At 48.9% G+C, this 18,450-nt stretch overlaps 1 protein-coding gene across 14 annotated transcripts in view; it reads left to right on the forward strand.

Annotated features, from left to right (window-relative positions):
* The window catches only part of UBAP2L (ubiquitin associated protein 2 like), a 52,030-nt gene that overhangs the window by 15,685 nt on the left and 17,895 nt on the right, over window positions 1-18,450 (forward strand). For 3 of the 14 annotated variants that reach the window (XM_063946781.1, XM_063946782.1, XM_063946784.1), the window contains 5 exons: window positions 63-168; window positions 779-895; window positions 2,851-2,918; window positions 3,148-3,348; window positions 10,868-10,915. In XM_063946781.1, coding sequence (XP_063802851.1) covers window positions 63-168; window positions 779-895; window positions 2,851-2,918; window positions 3,148-3,348; window positions 10,868-10,915 — 540 coding nt within the window. The remainder of the gene's footprint in view (window positions 1-62; window positions 169-778; window positions 896-2,850; window positions 2,919-3,147; window positions 3,349-10,867; window positions 10,916-18,450) is intronic. The other 11 variants (XM_063946785.1, XM_063946794.1, XM_063946792.1 and 8 more) reach the window with 7 other exon arrangements.

The raw sequence follows: 18,450 nt of genomic DNA on the forward strand, positions 1-18,450 counted from the left end.
AGAGGCTCGTCCTGCAGATCCGGTGGGTGTTTGCTTACACTTCACTCTTCTCTCACCCCTAGGTGGCGCCTACTGCTTCAAAGCAGCACGGGGTGAATGTTGGTGTCAATACGTCGGCTGGAGCATTCCAGCAAGCGCCAAGCTATGGCTCCCACGCTTACAGCACTGGTAAGGGAAACATGCTAACGAAGGGTCAGTGATGGGGTCATGTTTCTGCAGCCAGTCTATATACACAGTGGTTCATAGCCCCATGCATGGCGGATGTACAGTGCTGAGCAATATAGTGTTTTACTTTTTAAAGGGGGACAATTCAAAGCTGTTGTCTTTGTTGGGGTCTTTTAAATGCACTTTTGAGAACTCCTGGTGGCCCCGGTCTCTGGTCTCCTCAGTGCTCCACCCAATCCTCTCCCCTCCCGCTCTTCCCTGCCTCTGTCCTAACTCTTCCCTGCAGCAGAGCGTCTGCCCCGGCTGATGGTCCGAGCAGCAGCAGGAGAGTAGCTGTGCCTGGTCTATTTATAGCCACGTTGAGGGGTCACTGTTAAAAGGAGCTGAGAGATGAGAACCTGAGATTGGGCACCAAAGCAGGGTTACTTGTAAGAGGCACTAGATTGGTGTGTTCCGTCACCTCGGGCCGGCCTGTGATATGCCGTCTGTCCCGCGCGTCAGCAATGTACTATGGTGGTGTGACAGAATGCTCCCCCTGGTGTTTATGCTTGGGTATATGTCGGTGAATGAGCTTGGGGTCCCTTCCGATGCTGAGGGCTGTGTCTATTCACAGGCTTTGAGGACTTGGGCCAGGTTTCCGGCGTGGGGGATTTCTGTAAGGGTGCATATAGTGGGGCTTCTCCTGCTCAAATCAAACCTGCTGCTGCTTGCACCAATGGACCAGGCGCTGGTAAGTGCTCTCTCTGCTTCCAGCTTCATTTCTTTGTCTTATACTTAAAGTCCTGCCTGCTCCCTCTGTTGCTCCCTCTGTTGCTCCCTGTCTCTTCCCTCCCTGCTCCTTCCTCTGCTGCTCCCTGCTCCTTCCTCTGCTTCTCCCTGTCTCTTCCCTCCTGCTCCTTCCTCTGCTGCTCCCTGTCTCTTCCCTCCCTGCTCCTTCCTCTGCTGCTTCCTGTCTCTTCCCTCCCTTCTCCTTCCTCTGCTGCTCCCTGTCTCTTCCCTCCCTGCTCCTTCCTCTGCTGCTCCCTGTCTCTTCCCTCCCTGCTCCTTCCTCTGCTGCTCCCTGTCTCTTCCCTCCCTGCTCCTTCCTTTGCTGCTCCCTGTTCTCTTCCCTCCCTGCTCCTTCCTCTGCTGCTCCCTGTCTATTCCCTCCCTGCTCCTTCCTCTGCTGCTCCCTGTCTATTCCCTCCCTGCTCCTTGCTCTGCTGCTCCTTGCTCTCTTCCCTCCCTGCTCCTTGCTCTGCTGCTCCCTGTTCTCTTCCCTCCCTGCTCCTTGCTCTGCTGCTCCCTGTTCTCTTCCCTCCCTGCTCCTTGCTCTGCTGCTCCCTGTTATCTTCCCTCCCTGCTCCTTCCTCTGCTGTTCCCTGTCTATTCCCTCCCTGCTCCTTCCTCTGCTGCTCCCTGTTCTATTCCCTCCCTGCTCCTTGCTCTGCTGCTCCCTGTTCTCTTCCCTCCCTGCTCCTTGCTCTGCTGCTCCCTGTTCTCTTCCCTCCCTGCTCCTTGCTCTGCTGCTCCCTGTTCTCTTCCCTCCCTGCTCCTTGCTCTGCTGCTCCCTGTTCTCTTCCCTCCCTGCTCCTTGCTCTGCTGCTCCCTGTTCTCTTCCCTCCCTGCTCCTTGCTCTGCTGCTCCCTGTTCTCTTCCCTCCCTGCTCCTTGCTCTGCTGCTCCCTCTCTTTCCTCCCTGCTCCTTTGCTGCCCCCTGTCCTTTCTTTTACGGTTTCCTTACCTTGCTCTGCTACTCCCTGCCCTAGTATCTCTTGCTGCGCTTACCTTCGTCTTCTACTGTTCCCCTGATCCTCTTCTCCTTCCTCTGCTCTAGAACACCTTCCCTTTTCCTGCTCCCTGCCTTTGTTCCTCTCTGACTTCACCTAACTTCTCAACTTATTTTATCATCTACCACTGCTCCTTGCTCCTCACCCCAACTGAGTCTCTACTGTTACATATATAGGATATATTGCTCCTGAGAAGTTGAAAAGATTTAGGGGTTTCTCTACGAAGGATCAGGTTCTAATCTCAGCGATTGTGACTAAATTTATGCCCACAACCTAAAAGGGCAATTATTTTACACTGGTACTAAAAGCATTGCCCTTTTAAGTCTGGGGCATTAGCACAATAGAAAGCACCAGGATTTTAGCAACCTACGCGTATGCACTAGTCTTTAGGAAGATGGCTTTCTCTGCTTCCGGTGGGTAACCAAAGAGTAGTACGTTAGTCAGGAGGAATTTTCTGGTATCCGTATACTATAGTGAGTACTGGCCAGCTCCTCATTTAGACCACCCTAAGAACATATATAAATGACACCTGAAGACCCTGCCGCCTCAGGCGAATTACATTGGCTGAACACTATTTGATGTGCGGCTACTGTATTGTCCAGGATCACTGTACAGCGCAGAAATGCACCTGGTTCTCCCAGTAATCTTTCCCTTGCCAGTGTTGCTGCTTTGTGTGTAGGGCGTTCTACTGGAGCCCTGTCTATCGGAGACCTTTCCTCTGTAGGGTGTTCATGCAGTAGTAATGTGTGCTGTAGCTCTTCTACCGGGAAAGTTGCCGTTTGCATAAACTTACCCAAAATGTACAAGAACATGATGGAAGGTGCTGGGAAGCAATATTATTTCTAGCGGGCTTGGGTTAGTTTTTGCGCTGGAAAATTACCCAAGAACTGTGCAAATGTGCTATGCTATCCCCGCAGGTGTGTCCGTCACCTCCAGTAACACCGGCGTTCCTGATATCTCGGGCTCCGTCTATTCTAAGACGCAGGTATGTCACAAGATGTACTTCTGTGTGGCAGAGGCTCGCATGTTTGCACAAGGCTTATGGGGTCTAACTAGGATTCGGCTCCCCCTCCCCCCCCTTTACGTATTCTTCACATTGACCTTTCAGTCTGCAGCCAGGAAGGGTCAGCGCTTAGTGAGAGGAGCTGTGCTGTGGGGCTTAGTGGCCGCTTCTACCGTCGCCTCACCGCTGCCTTCTCTTCCTTCTCTTTCAGCAATCGTTCGAGAAGCAGGGTTTCCACACTGGTACCCCGGCCACGTCCTTCAGCTTGCCCTCGGCGCTGGCAAGTGGGGGCCCAATCAACCCAGCCACAGCAGCCGTTTATCCCCCGGCTCCATTCATGCACATCCTGGCGCCACATCAGCAGCCCCACTCCCAGATTCTTCACCACCACCACCTCCAGCAGGATGCACAGGTAACCCAGGCCCTGTACCGCGGGAGATCACCCAATGCCTCTCGTACAAGATGCTGACTTGTATTGTGTGGATCCAGATAGAGTTGTGCTCATAAGTTTACATACCCTAGCAGAATTTGTGATTTTCAGGCCATTTGTCAGAGAATATGAATGACAACTCACAAACTTTTCTTTCACTCGTGGTTAGTGGTTGGGTGAAACCATTTATTGTCAAACAACTGTGTTTACTCTTTTTAAATCATAATGACAACAGAAACTACCCAAATGACCCTGATCAAAAATTTACATACCTTGGAGATTTTGGCCTGATAACATGCACACAAGTTGACACAAACAGGTTTGAATTGCTACTAAAGGTAACCATCCTCACCTGTGATCTGTTTGCTTGTAATCAGTATGTGTCTTTAAAAGGTCAGTGAGTTTCTGGACTCCTGAAAGATCCTTGCATCTTTCATCCAGTGCTGCACTGATGTGTTTGGATTCTGAGTCACTGGGAAAGCAAAAGAATTGTCAAAAGATCTGTGGGATATTGAGTAATTGAACTGTATAAAACAGGAAAGGGATATAAAAAGATATCCAAGCAATTGAGAATGCCAATCAGCAGTGTTCAAACTCTAAGAAGTGGAAAAAGAGGGACTCTGTGGAAACCAAATCACGGTCCGGTAGACCAACAAAAATTTCAGCCACAACTGCCAGGAAAATTGTTTGGGATGCAAAGAAAAATCCACAAATAATTTCAGCTGAAATACAGTGGTGTGGTTGTTTCAAGATGCACAATAAGGAGGCATTTGGAGAAAAATGGGCTGCATTGTCGAGTCGCCAGAAGAAAGCCATTACTACGCCAATGCAACAAAGCATCCCGCTAACAATACTCCAAACAGCACAGAGACAAGCCTCAAAACTTCTGGAACAAAGTAGTTTGAAGTGATGAGACCAAAATTTTACTTTTTCGCCACAACTATAAACGTTACATTTGGAGAGGAGTCAACAAGGCCTATGATGAAAAGTACACCATTCCTACTGTGAAACACGGAGGTTGATCGCTGATGTTTTGGGGATGTGTGAGCTACAAAGGCACTGGAAACTTGGTCAAAAATGATGGCAAGATGAATGCAGCATGTTATCAAAAAATAGTACTGTTGGAAAATTTGCACTCATCAGCCCGGAAGCTGCGCATGGGACGTACTTGGACGTACCAACATGACAATGATCCAAAACACAAGGCCAAGTCGATCTGTCATTGACTACAGCAGAATAAAGTGAAGGTTCTGGAGTGGCCATCTCAGTCTCCTGACCTCAGTATCATTGAGCCACTCTGGGGAAATCTCAAACGTGCAGTTCATGCAAAACAGCCCAAGAATTTACAGGAACTGGAGGCTTTTTGCTAAGAAGAATGGGCAGCTTTACCATCTGAGAAAAAAAAGAGCCTCATCCACAACTAGCGCAAAAGACTTCAAGCTGTCATTGGTGTTAAAGGTGGCAATACACGGTATTAAGAACTGGGGTATGTAAACTTTTGATCAGGGTCATTTGGGTAGTTTCTATTGTCATTATGATTTAAAAAGAGTAAACACGGTTGTTTGACAATAAATGGTTTCACCCAACCACTAACCGTGAGTGAAAGAAAAAAAATGTGCGTTATCATTCATATACTCTGACAAATGGCCAGAAAATCACAAATTCTGCTAAGGTATGTAAACTTATGAACACAACTGTATGTATTATCATTGTCACCATGTCCAAGAATTTTGTTGTTTACCATTAAAGTGATCAGGTTTATATACACGGCTAGGGCAGCAGGGTGAAGGAGCGATAACATTATATACATCACTGGTACTAGGGTATGATATCACAATATACATCACCGGTAACATCTCAGCTACAGTACAGTGATCAGCGCTATACACCAGATCCCCAGGACACAGAGAGGGAGTGATATCACTGTATACATCACCTGTAATATCACCTACAGTACAGTGATCAGCGCTATACACCAGATCCCCAGGACACAGAGAGGGAGTGATATCACTGTATACATCACCTGTAATATCACCTACAGTACAGTGATCAGCGCTATACACCGGATCCCCAGGACACAGAGAGGGAGCGATATCACTGTATACATCACCTGTAATATATCCTACAGTACAGTGATCAGCGCTATACACCGGATCCCCAGGACACAGAGAGGGAGCGATATCACTGTATACATCACCTGTAATATCACCTACAGTACAGTGATCAGCGCTATACACCGGATCCCCAGGACACAGAGAGGGAGCGATATCACTGTATACATCACCTGTAATATCACCTACAGTACAGTGATCAGCACTATACACCGGATCCCCAGGACACAGAGAGGGAGCGATATCACTGTATACATCACCTGTAATATCACCTACAGTACAGTGATCAGCGCTATACACCGGATCCCCAGGACACAGAGAGGGAGCGATATCACTGTATACATCACCTGTAATATCTCACCTACAGTACAGTGATCAGCGCTATACACCAGATCCCCAGGACACAGAGAGGGAGCGACATCACTGTATACATCACCTGTAATATCACCTACAGTACAGTGATCAGCGCTATACAGCATATCCCCAGGACACAGAGAGGGAGTGATATCACTGTATACATCACCTGTAATATCACCTACAGTACAGTGATCAGCGCTATACACCGGATCCCCAGGACACAGAGAGGGAGAGATATCACTGTATACATCACCTGTAATATCACCTACAGTACAGTGATCAGCGCTATACACCGGATCCCCAGGACACAGAGAGGGAGCGATATCACTGTATACATCACCTGTAATATCACCTACAGTACAGTGATCAGCGCTATACACCGGATCCCCAGGACACAGAGAGGGAGCGATATCACTGTATACATCACCTGTAATATCACCTACAGTACAGTGATCAGCGCTATACACCGGATCCCCAGGACACAGAGAGGGAGCGATATCACTGTATACATCACCTGTAATATCACCTACAGTACAGTGATCAGCGCTATACACCGGATCCCCAGGACACAGAGAGGGAGCGATATCACTGTATACATCACCTGTAATATCACCTACAGTACAGTGATCAGCGCTATACACCGGATCCCCAGGACACAGAGAGGGAGCGATATCACTGTATACATCACCTGTAATATCTCCTACAGTACAGTGATCAGCGCTATACACCGGATCCCCAGTACACAGAGAGGGAGCGATATCACTGTATACATCACCTGTAATATCACCTACAGTACAGTGATCAGCGCTATACACCGGATCCCCAGGACACAGAGAGGGAGCGATATCACTGTATACATCACCTGTAATATCACCTACAGTACAGTGATCAGCACTATACACCGGATCCCCAGGATACAGAGAGGGAGCGATATCACTGTATACATCACCTGTAATATATCCTACAGTACAGTGATCAGCACTATACACCGGATCCCCAGGACACAGAGAGGGAGCGATATCACTGTATACATCACCGGTAATATCACCTACAGTACAGTGATCAGCGCTATACACCGGATCCCCAGGACACAGAGAGGGAGCGATATCACTGTATACATCACCTGTAATATCTCACCTACAGTACAGTGATCAGCGCTATACACCGGATCCCCAGGACACAGAGAGGGAGCGATATCACTGTATACATCACCTGTAATATCACCTACAGTACAGTGATCAGCACTATACACCGGATCCCCAGGACACAGAGAGGGAGCGATATCACTGTATACATCACCTGTAATATCACCTACAGTACAGTGATCAGCACTATACACCGGATCCCCAGGACACAGAGAGGGAGCGATATCACTGTATACATCACCTGTAATATCACCTACAGTACAGTGATCAGCGCTATACACCGGATCCCCAGGACACAGAGAGGGAGCGATATCACTGTATACATCACCTGTAATATCACCTACAGTACAGTGATCAGCGCTATACACCGGATCCCCAGGACACAGAGAGGTAGCGATATCACTGTATACATCACCTGTAATATCACCTACAGTACAGTGATCAGCACTATACACCGGATCCCCAGGACACAGAGAGGGAGCGATATCACTGTATACATCACCTGTAATATCACCTACAGTACAGTGATCAGCACTATACACCGGATCCCCAGGACACAGAGAGGGAGCGATATCACTGTATACATCACCTGTAATATCACCTACAGTACAGTGATCAGCGCTATACACCGTATCCCCAGGACACAGAGAGGGAGCGATATCACTGTATACATCACCTGTAATATCACCTACAGTACAGTGATCAGCACTATACACCGGATCCCCAGGACACAGAGAGGGAGCGATATCACTGTATACATCACCTGTAATATCACCTACAGTACAGTGATCAGCGCTATACACCGTATCCCCAGGACACAGAGAGGGAGCGATATCACTGTATACATCACCTGTAATATATCCTACAGTACAGTGATCAGCACTATACACCGGATCCCCAGGATACAGAGAGGGAGCGATATCACTGTATACATCACCTGTAATATCACCTACAGTACAGTGATCAGCGCTATACACCGGATCCCCAGGACACAGAGAGGGAGCGATATCACTGTATACATCACCTGTAATATCACCTACAGTACAGTGATCAGCGCTATACACCGGATCCCCAGGACACAGAGAGGGAGCGATATCACTGTATACATCACCTGTAATATCACCTACAGTACAGTGATCAGCACTATACACCGGATCCCCAGGACACAGAGAGGGAGCGATATCACTGTATACATCACCTGTAATATCTCCTACAGTACAGTGATCAGCGCTATACACCGGATCCCCAGGACACAGAGAGGGAGCGATATCACTGTATACATCACCTGTAATATCACCTACAGTACAGTGATCAGCACTATACACCGGATCCCCAGGACACAGAGAGGGAGCGATATCACTGTATACATCACCTGTAATATCACCTACAGTACAGTGATCAGCGCTATACACCGGATCCCCAGGACACAGAGAGGGAGCGATATCACTGTATACATCACCTGTAATATCACCTACAGTACAGTGATCAGCGCTATACACCGGATCCCCAGGATACAGAGAGGGAGCGATATCACTGTATACATCACCTGTAATATCACCTACAGTACAGTGATCAGCGCTATACACCGGATCCCCAGGACACAGAGAGGGAGCGATATCACTGTATACATCACCTGTAATATCACCTACAGTACAGTGATCAGCGCTATACACCGGATCCCCAGGACACAGAGAGGGAGCGATATCACTGTATACATCACCTGTAATATCACCTACAGTACAGTGATCAGCGCTATACACCGGATTCCCAGGACACAGAGAGGGAGCGATATCACTGTATACATCACCTGTAATATCACCTACAGTACAGTGATCAGCGCTATACACCGGATCCCCAGGACACAGAGAGGGAGCGATATCACTGTATACATCACCTGTAATATCACCTACAGTACAGTGATCAGCGCTATACACCGGATCCCCAGGACACAGAGAGGGAGCGATATCACTGTATACATCACCTGTAATATCACCTACAGTACAGTGATCAGCACTATACACCGGATCCCCAGGACACAGAGAGGGAGCGATATCACTGTATACATCACCTGTAATATCACCTACAGTACAGTGATCAGCACTATACACCGGATCCCCAGGACACAGAGAGGGAGCGATATCACTGTATACATCACCTGTAATATCACCTACAGTACAGTGATCAGCGCTATACACCGGATCCCCAGGACACAGAGAGGGAGAGATATCACTGTATACATCACCTGTAATATCACCTACAGTACAGTGATCAGCGCTATACACCGGATCCCCAGGACACAGAGAGGGAGAGATATCACTGTATACATCACCTGTAATATCACCTACAGTACAGTGATCAGCGCTATACACCGGATCCCCAGGACACAGAGAGGGAGCGATATCACTGTATACATCACCTGTAATATCACCTACAGTACAGTGATCAGCGCTATACACCGGATCCCCAGGACACAGAGAGGGAGCGATATCACTGTATACATCACCTGTAATATCACCTACAGTACAGTGATCAGCGCTATACACCGGATCCCCAGGACACAGAGAGGGAGCGATATCACTGTATACATCACCTGTAATATCACCTACAGTACAGTGATCAGCGCTATACACCGGATCCCCAGGACACAGAGAGGGAGCGATATCACTGTATACATCACCTGTAATATCACCTACAGTACAGTGATCAGCTCTATACACCGGATCCCCAGGACACAGAGAGGGAGCGATATTACAGGTGATGTATACAGTGATATCGCTCCCTCTCTGTGTCCTGGGGATCCGGTGTATAGAGCTGATCACTGTACTGTAGGTGATATTACAGGTGATGTATACAGTGATATCACCTACAGTACAGTGATCAGCGCTATACACCGGATCCCCAGGACACAGAGAGGGAGCGATATCACTGTATACATCACCTGTAATATCACCTACAGTACAGTGATCAGCACTATACACCAGATCCCCAGGACACAGAGAGGGAGTGATATCACTGTATACATCACCTGTAATATCACCTACAGTACAGTGATCAGCGCTATACACTGGATCCCCAGGACACAGAGAGGGAGCGATATCACTGTATACATCACCTGTAATATCACCTACAGTACAGTGATCAGCGCTATACACCGGATCCCCAGGACACAGAGAGGGAGCGATATCACTGTATACATCACCTGTAATATCACCTACAGTACAGTGATCAGCGCTATACACCGGATCCCCAGGACACAGAGAGGGAGAGATATCACTGTATACATCACCTGTAATATCACCTACAGTACAGTGATCAGCGCTATACACCGGATCCTCAGGACACAGAGAGGGAGCGATATCACTGTATACATCACTAGTAAGATGTGATCTAGGATATAGGGACTTATTCAGCATTATTAGCAAACAAAAGAAGCACACTTATGGGCAACACCATGTGCACTGCAGGGGGGGCAGATGTAACATGTGCAGAGAGAGTTAGATTTGGGTGTGGTGTGTTCATACTGAAATCTAAATTGCAGAGTAAAAATAAAGCAGCCAGTATTTACCGTGCACAGAAACAATTTAACCCACCCAAATCTAACTCTCTGCACATGTTACATCTGCCCCACCCCTGCAGCGCACATGGTTTGTCCATTGCTGTGCTTCTCTGGTTTGATAACAATCCTTAATAACCCCCATAGTGTTGTATAACTTATTATACACAGATTCCCACGCCCTTGCTATGCCCTGTGTGGCACACATTGTGCCACCATAGCGAGGAGGGATGAGTGATTCCTGCTATCCCCTCCACCACTGTTGGCTTGGTGCCCTCTTACCCATGCTAAAAAGTCTATCCCTTTATTTTGCATATCCGGCCCCTGTGCGCCAGCTGCCCTATTTGCAGATTTTGTGTTACCAGCTGCTGCACGATGAACAGGTAAATGTGTCATCAGCACCGCCCATGGCGGCATGCCACTCACATGGTGGGAAGTGTGCACACTCCACTCACATTCACTACTGTGCCACTGATTGGTGAAAGGTGTTAATATGAGCTGCTGCATGAGTGGTGATAGCGGGTGTAGACCACGCCTACTTTGTCAGTTGTTTAGGGGTAAGACTGTTCACCCTGTATGTGCCGCGGCTGCACGCAGAACAAGTCCTTATTTCCTGTTGTACGATATATACAGGTGGAGCCATCTTCATCTTGGCCTTTAATAGGATTAAGTGAGCCAGGGCAGTCGGACTTAATCCCCTGCTGTAATGACTTAGGGGGTCATTCCGAGTTGATCGCGTAGCTGCTGTTGTTCGCAGCGCAGCGATCAGGCTAAAATTTGGCATTTCTGCGCATGCGTATGGACCGCAATGCGCACGCGCGATGTATGGATACAAAGGCCTTTGTGGTTTTGCACAGGTTCTAGCGACGTTTTCATTTGCACTGGCGGCCGCAAGAAGATTGACAGGAAGGGGGCGTTTCTGGGTGTCAACTGACCGTTTTCAGGGAGTGCTTAGAAAAACGCAGGCGTGCCAGGGAAAAAGCAGGTGTGGTTGGCCGAACGCTGGTCGGGTGTGTGACGTCAACAGCCGTCCCTCCAACGTTAGAATCAACGCACACGAAGAGTAACTACAGGGCTGGTCTTGTTCTGCACAAAATGTTTTTGCAGGCGCTCTGCTGCACAGGCGTTCGCACTTCTGCAAAGCGAAAATACACTCCCCGGTGGGCGGCGACAGTGCGTTTGCACGGCTGCTAAAAACTGCTAGCGAGCGATCAACTCAGAATAACCTTAGTCCCCTGCTGTATTGTTCTCTCTGTATTGTATTGCAGCTGAGAACAATAGATGAAAGGCTTATGCTAATAAACCTTGGTGCACCTAGGTGCAGCAGAGGCGGCTAGATGATCGTGGCTCCATCTGTATTTGCCACATTCTTATTATGGATTATTAAGTGACACATTGGCGACCGGATGACGTGTTTGGCGTTGCAGCCTGGCAATTGGGAATGGTATGGGGAATGTCCTTTAGCCATCCAGGTTTTAAGCTGCAAGTGAGTTCTCATCCAGCGCTGGTTTCCGACTGGTCCATCCTTACAGTCACTGCGTGGCCAGTTCCACTCCAGGAAGTACCTTCATTGTAGCCGTGAAATGTCTTTATCGTTGGGTATAGGGGGTAATTCCAAGTTGATCACAGCAGGAACTTTTTTAGCAGTTGGGCAAAACCATGTGCTCTGCAGGGGAGGCAGATATACCATGTGCAGAGAGAGTTAGATTTGGGTGGGTTATTTTATTTCTCTAACGTCCTAGTGGATGCTGGGGACTCCGAAAGGACCAGGGGGGGGATAGCGGCTCTGCAGGAGACTGGGCACAAAGTAAAAGCTTTAGGACTAGCTGGTGTGCACTGGCTCCTCCCCCTATGACCCTCCTCCAAGCCTCAGTTAAGATTTTGTGCCCGAACGAGAAGGGTGCAATCTAGGTGGCTCTCCTGAGCTGCTTAGAGTAAAAGTTTAAATAGGTTTTTTTATTTTCAGTGAGACCTGCTGGCAACAGGCTCACTGCATCGAAGGACTAAGGGGAGAAGAAGCGAACTCACCTGCGTGCAGAGTGGATTGGGCTTCTTAGGCTACTGGACATTAGCTCCAGAGGGACGATCACAGGCCCAGCCATGGATGGGTCCCGGAGCCGTGCCGCCGGCCCCCTTACAGAGCCAGAAGAGTGAAGAGGTCCGGAAAATCGGCGGCAGAAGACGTCCTGTCTTCAATAAGGTAGCGCACAGCACCGCAGCTGTGCGCCATTGCTCTCAGCACACTTCACACTCCGGTCACTGAGGGTGCAGGGCGCTGGGGGGGGGGCGCCCTGGGACGCAATGAAAATACCTTAAATGGCTAAAAATACATCACATATAGCTCCTGGGCTATATGGATGTATTTAACCCCTGCCAGTTTTCCACAAAAAAGCGGGAGAAAGGCCGCCGAAAAAGGGGCGGAGCCTATCTCCTCAGCACACAAGCGCCATTTTTTCCTCACAGCTCCGTTGGAGGAAGGCTCCCTGACTCTCCCCTGCAGTCCTGCACAACAGAAACAGGGTAAAACAAGAGAGGGGGGGCACTAAATTGGCATATTAATATATACAGCAGCTATATTAGGGAAAAACACTTATATAAGGTTATCCCTGTGTATATATATATATATATAGCGCTCTGGTGTGTGCTGGCAAACTCTCCCTCTGTCTCCCCAAAGGGCTAGTGGGGTCCTGTCCTCTATCAGAGCATTCCCTGTGTGTGTGCTGTGTGTCGGTACGCTGTGTCGACATGTATGAGGAGGAAAATGGTGTGGAGGCGGAGCAGTTGCCTGTGTTAGTGATGTCACCCCCTAGGGAGTCGACACCTGACTGGATGGTCTTATGGAAAGAATTACGTGATAGTGTCGGCACTTTACAAAAGACTGTTGACGACATGAGACAGCCGGCAAATCAGTTAATACCTGTACAGGCGTCTCAAACACCGTCAGGGGCTATAAAACGCCCGTTACCTCAGGTCGATACAGACACTGACACGGACACTGACTCCAGTGTCGACGGTGAGGAAACAAACGTATTTTCCAGTAGGGCCACACGTTACATGATCACGGCAATGAAGGAGGTTTTGAACATTTCTGATACTACAAGTACCACAAAAAAGGGTATTATGTGGGGTGTGAAAAAACTACCCGTAGTTTTTCCTGAATCAGATGAATTAAATGAGGTGTGTGATGAAGCGTGGGTTTCCCCCGATAAAAAACTGCTAATTTCTAAAAAATTATTGGCATTATACCCTTTCCCGCCAGAGGTTAGGGCACGTTGGGAAACACCCCCTAGGGTAGATAAGGCGCTCACACGCTTATCAAAACAAGTGGCGTTACCGTCTCCTGATACGGCCGCCCTCAAGGAACCAGCTGATAGGAAGCTGGAAAATATCCTTAAAAGTATATACACACATACTGGTATTATACTGCGACCAGCAATCGCCTCAGCCTGGATGTGCAGTGCTGGGGTGGCTTGGTCGGATTCCCTGACTGAAAATATTGATACCCTGGACAGGGACAATATATTATTGACTATAGAGCATTTAAAGGATGCATTTCTATATATGCGAGATGCACAGAGGGATATTTGCACTCTGGCATCAAGAGTAAGTGCGATGTCCATTTCTGCCAGAAGAGGATTATGGACGCGACAGTGGTCAGGGGATGCGGATTCCAAACGGCATATGGAAGTATTGCCGTATAAAGGGGAGGAGTTATTTGGGGTCGGTCTATCGGACCTGGTGGCCACGGCAACGGCTGGAAAATCCACCTTTTTACCCCAAGTCACCTCGCAGCAGAAAAAGATACCGTCTTTTCAGGCTCAGTCCTTTCGTCCCCATAAGGGCAAGCGGGCAAAAGGCTACTCATATCTGCCCCGGGGCAGAGGAAGGGGAAAAAGACTGCAGCAAACAGCCTCTTCCCACGAACAGAAGCCCTCCCCCGCTTCTGCCAAGTCCTCAGCATGACGCTGGGGCCTTACAAGCGGACTCGGGCACGGTGGGGGCCCGTCTCAAGAATTTCAGCGCGCAGTGGGCACACTCGCAAGTGGACCCCTGGATCCTGCAGGTAGTATCTCAGGGGTACAAATTGGAATTCGAGACGTCTCCCCCTCGCCGGTTCCTGAAGTCTGCTTTACCAATGTCTCCCCCCGACAGGGAGGCGGTATTGGAAGCCATTCACAAGCTGTATTCCCAGCAGGTGATAATCAAGGTACCCCTCCTACAACAGGAAAAAGGGTATTATTCCACGCTGTTTGTGGTACCGAAGCCGGACGGCTCGGTGAGACCCATTTTAAATCTGAAATCCTAGAACACTTACATAAAAAGGTTCAAGTTCAAGATGGAGTCACTCAGAGCAGTGATAGCGAACCTGGAAGAAGGGGACTATATGGTGTCTCTGGACATCAAGGATGCTTACCTCCATGTCCCAATTTGCCCTTCTCACCAAGGGTACCTCAGGTTTGTGGTACAGAACTGTCACTATCAGTTTCAGACGCTGCCGTTTGGATTGTCCACGGCACCCCGGGTCTTTACCAAGGTAATGGCCGAAATGATGATTCTTCTTTGAAGAAAAGGCGTCTTAATTATCCCTTACTTGGACGATCTCCTGATAAGGGCAAGGTCCAGAGAACAGTTAGAGGTCGGAGTAGCACTATCTCAAGTAGTACTACGACAGCACGGATGGATTCTAAATATTCCAAAATCACAGCTGATTCCGACGACACGTCTGCTGTTCCTAGGGATGATTCTGGACACAGTACAGAAAAAGGTGTTTCTCCCGGAGGAGAAAGCCAAGGAGTTATCCGACCTAGTCAGGAACCTCCTAAGACCAGGCCAAGTGTCAGTACATCAATGCACAAGGGTCCTGGGAAAGATGGTGGCTTCTTACGAAGCGATTCCATTCGGCAGATTCCACGCAAGAACTTTTCAGTGGGATCTGCTGGACAAATGGTCCGGATCGCATCTTCAAATGCATCAGCGGATAACCCTGTCTCCAAGGACAAGGGTGTCTCTCCTGTGGTGGTTACAGAGTGCTCATCTCCTAGAGGGCCGCAGATTCGGCATTCAGGATTGGGTCCTGGTGACCACGGATGCCAGCCTGAGAGGCTGGGGAGCAGTCACACAGGGAAGAAATTTCCAGGGCTTGTGGTCAAGCATGGAAACGTCACTTCACATAAATATCCTGGAACTAAGGGCCATTTACAATGCCCTAAGTCAGGCAAGACCTCTGCTTCAGGGTCAGCCGGTGTTGATCCAGTCGGACAACATCACGGCAGTCGCCCACGTAAACAGACAGGGCGGCACAAGAAGCAGGAGGGCAATGATGGAAGTGGCAAGGATTCTTCGCTGGGCGGAGAATCATGTGATAGCACTGTCAGCAGTGTTCATTCCGGGAGTGGACAACTGGGAAGCAGACTTCCTCAGCAGACACGATCTTCACCCGGGGGAGTGGGGACTTCACCCAGAAGTCTTCCACATGATTGTGAACCGTTGGGAAAAACCAAAGGTGGACATGATGGCGTCCCGCCTCAACAAAAAACTGGACAGATATTGCGCCAGGTCAAAGGACCCTCAGGCAATAGCTCTGGACGCTCTGGTAACACCGTGGGTGTACCAGTCAGTGTATGTGTTCCCTCCTCTTCCTCTCATACCAAAAGTACTGAGAATCATAAGAAGGAGAGGAGTAAAGACTATACTCGTGGCTCCGGATTGGCCAAGAAGGACTTGGTACCCGGAAATTCAAGAGATGCTCACGGAAGACCCGTGGCCTCTACCTCTAAGAAAGGACCTGCTCCAGCAGGGACCATGTCTGTTCCAAGACTTACCGCGGCTGCGTTTGACGGCATGGCGGTTGAACGCCGGATCCTGAAGGAAAAAGGCATTCCGGATGAAGTCATCCCTACCCTGATCAAAGCCAGGAAGGATGTAACTGTGCAACATTATCACCGTATTTGGCGTAAATATGTTGCGTGGTGCGAGGCCAGGAAGGCCCCTACAGAGGAATTTCAACTGGGTCGTTTCCTGCATTTCCTGCAAACAGGACTGTCTATGGGCCTCAAATTAGGGTCCATTAAGGTTCAAATTTCGGGCCTGTCAATATTCTTCCAAAAAGAACTGGCTTCTGTTCCTGAAGTTCAGACGTTTGTCAAGGGAGTACTGCATATACAGCCTCCTTTTGTGCCTCCAGTGGCACCTTGGGATCTCAATGTAGTTTTGGGATTCCTAAAATTACATTGGTTTGAACCACTCACCACTGTGGACTTAAAATATCTCACATGGAAAGTGGTAATGCTGTTAGCCCTGGCTTCAGCCAGGCGTGTCTCAGAATTGGCGGCTTTATCCTATAAAAGCCCTTACCTAATTTTTCATACGGACAGGGCAGAATTGAGGACTCGTCCTCAATTTCTTCCTAAGGTGGTTTCAGCATTTCACTTAAACCAGCCTATTGTGGTGCCTGCGGCTACTAGGGACTTGGAGGATTCCAAGTTGCTGGACGTAGTCAGGGCCCTGAAAATATATGTTTCCAGGACGGCTGGAGTCAGAAAATCTGATTCGCTGTTTATCCTGTATGCACCCAGCAAGCTGGGTGCTCCTGCTTCTAAGCAGACTATTGCTCGTTGGATTTGTAGTACAATTCAGCTTGCACATTCTGTGGCAGGCCTGCCACAGCCAAAATCTGTAAAAGCCCATTCCACACGGAAAGTGGGCTCATCTTGGGCGGCTGCCCGAGGGGTCTCGGCTTTACAACTTTGCCGAGCAGCTACTTGGTCAGGGGCAAACACGTTTGCTAAATTCTACAAATTTGATACCCTGGCTGAGGAGGACCTGGAGTTCTCTCATTCGGTGCTGCAGAGTCATCCGCACTCTCCCGCCCGTTTGGGAGCTTTGGTATAATCCCCATGGTCCTTTCGGAGTCCCCAGCATCCACTAGGACGTTAGAGAAAATAAGAATTTACTTACCGATAATTCTATTTCTCATAGTCCGTAGTGGATGCTGGGCGCCCATCCCAAGTGCGGATTGTCTGCATTACTTGTACATAGTTATTGTTACAAAAATCGGGTTATTGTTGTTGTGAGCCATCTTTTCAGAGGCTCCTTCTGTTATCATGCTGTTAACTGGGTTCAGATCACAAGTTGTACGGTGTGATTGGTGTGGCTGGTATGAGTCTTACCCGGGATTCAAAATCCTTCCTTATTGTGTACGCTCGTCCGGGCACAGTATCCTAACTGAGGCTTGGAGGAGGGTCATAGGGGGAGGAGCCAGTGCACACCAGCTAGTCCTAAAGCTTTTACTTTGTGCCCTGTCTCCTGCGGAGCCGCTATCCCCCCCCTGGTCCTTTCGGAGTCCCCAGCATCCACTACGGACTATGAGAAATAGAATTATCGGTAAGTAAATTCTTATTTTCTATTTCATCCACTAGGGGTCACTGGAGTACTCTTGGGATATGGACGGCTTCCACAGGAACAGGGCACTGAATATTTAAATTTAGAACACTCCACCCCTCCATATCCCAGACTACCTCAGTGTTTTTTCTGTGCTCAAGTAGCAACAGCCTTGTGTGGCTTAGTCCACAATTATTTTGAATATTTTTTTGTTAATATTTTTTCTTTTTTCATACCACATCCCTTTCCCCCTTCCAAAAGGCCAGGGTCAGGGATAGTGGAAGCTGCTACAAGCAGCTGTGGCGTGTCGGTCCTCACCAAAAGAGCACCCTCGCAGCCAGAGCAGACATCCTGCAGAAAGGCTGGCCGGTGCTTACAGAGAAGCCCCATCGGAGCCTCACCACAGGAGTCCAGGTATGTTGGGGGACGGGGTGGTCAGCTCATGCTGCCGCCCCGCGGTGTGGGGACAATTATTCTTACAGCATACTGCCGCCGCTGCTCAAAGCCGCTTCAAGGGACCGCGCTCCCCGCCTCCCGC

This window comes from Pseudophryne corroboree, chromosome 12 (genome assembly GCF_028390025.1).
Source record: "Pseudophryne corroboree isolate aPseCor3 chromosome 12, aPseCor3.hap2, whole genome shotgun sequence".
Classification (NCBI taxonomy): domain Eukaryota; kingdom Metazoa; phylum Chordata; class Amphibia; order Anura; family Myobatrachidae; genus Pseudophryne; species Pseudophryne corroboree.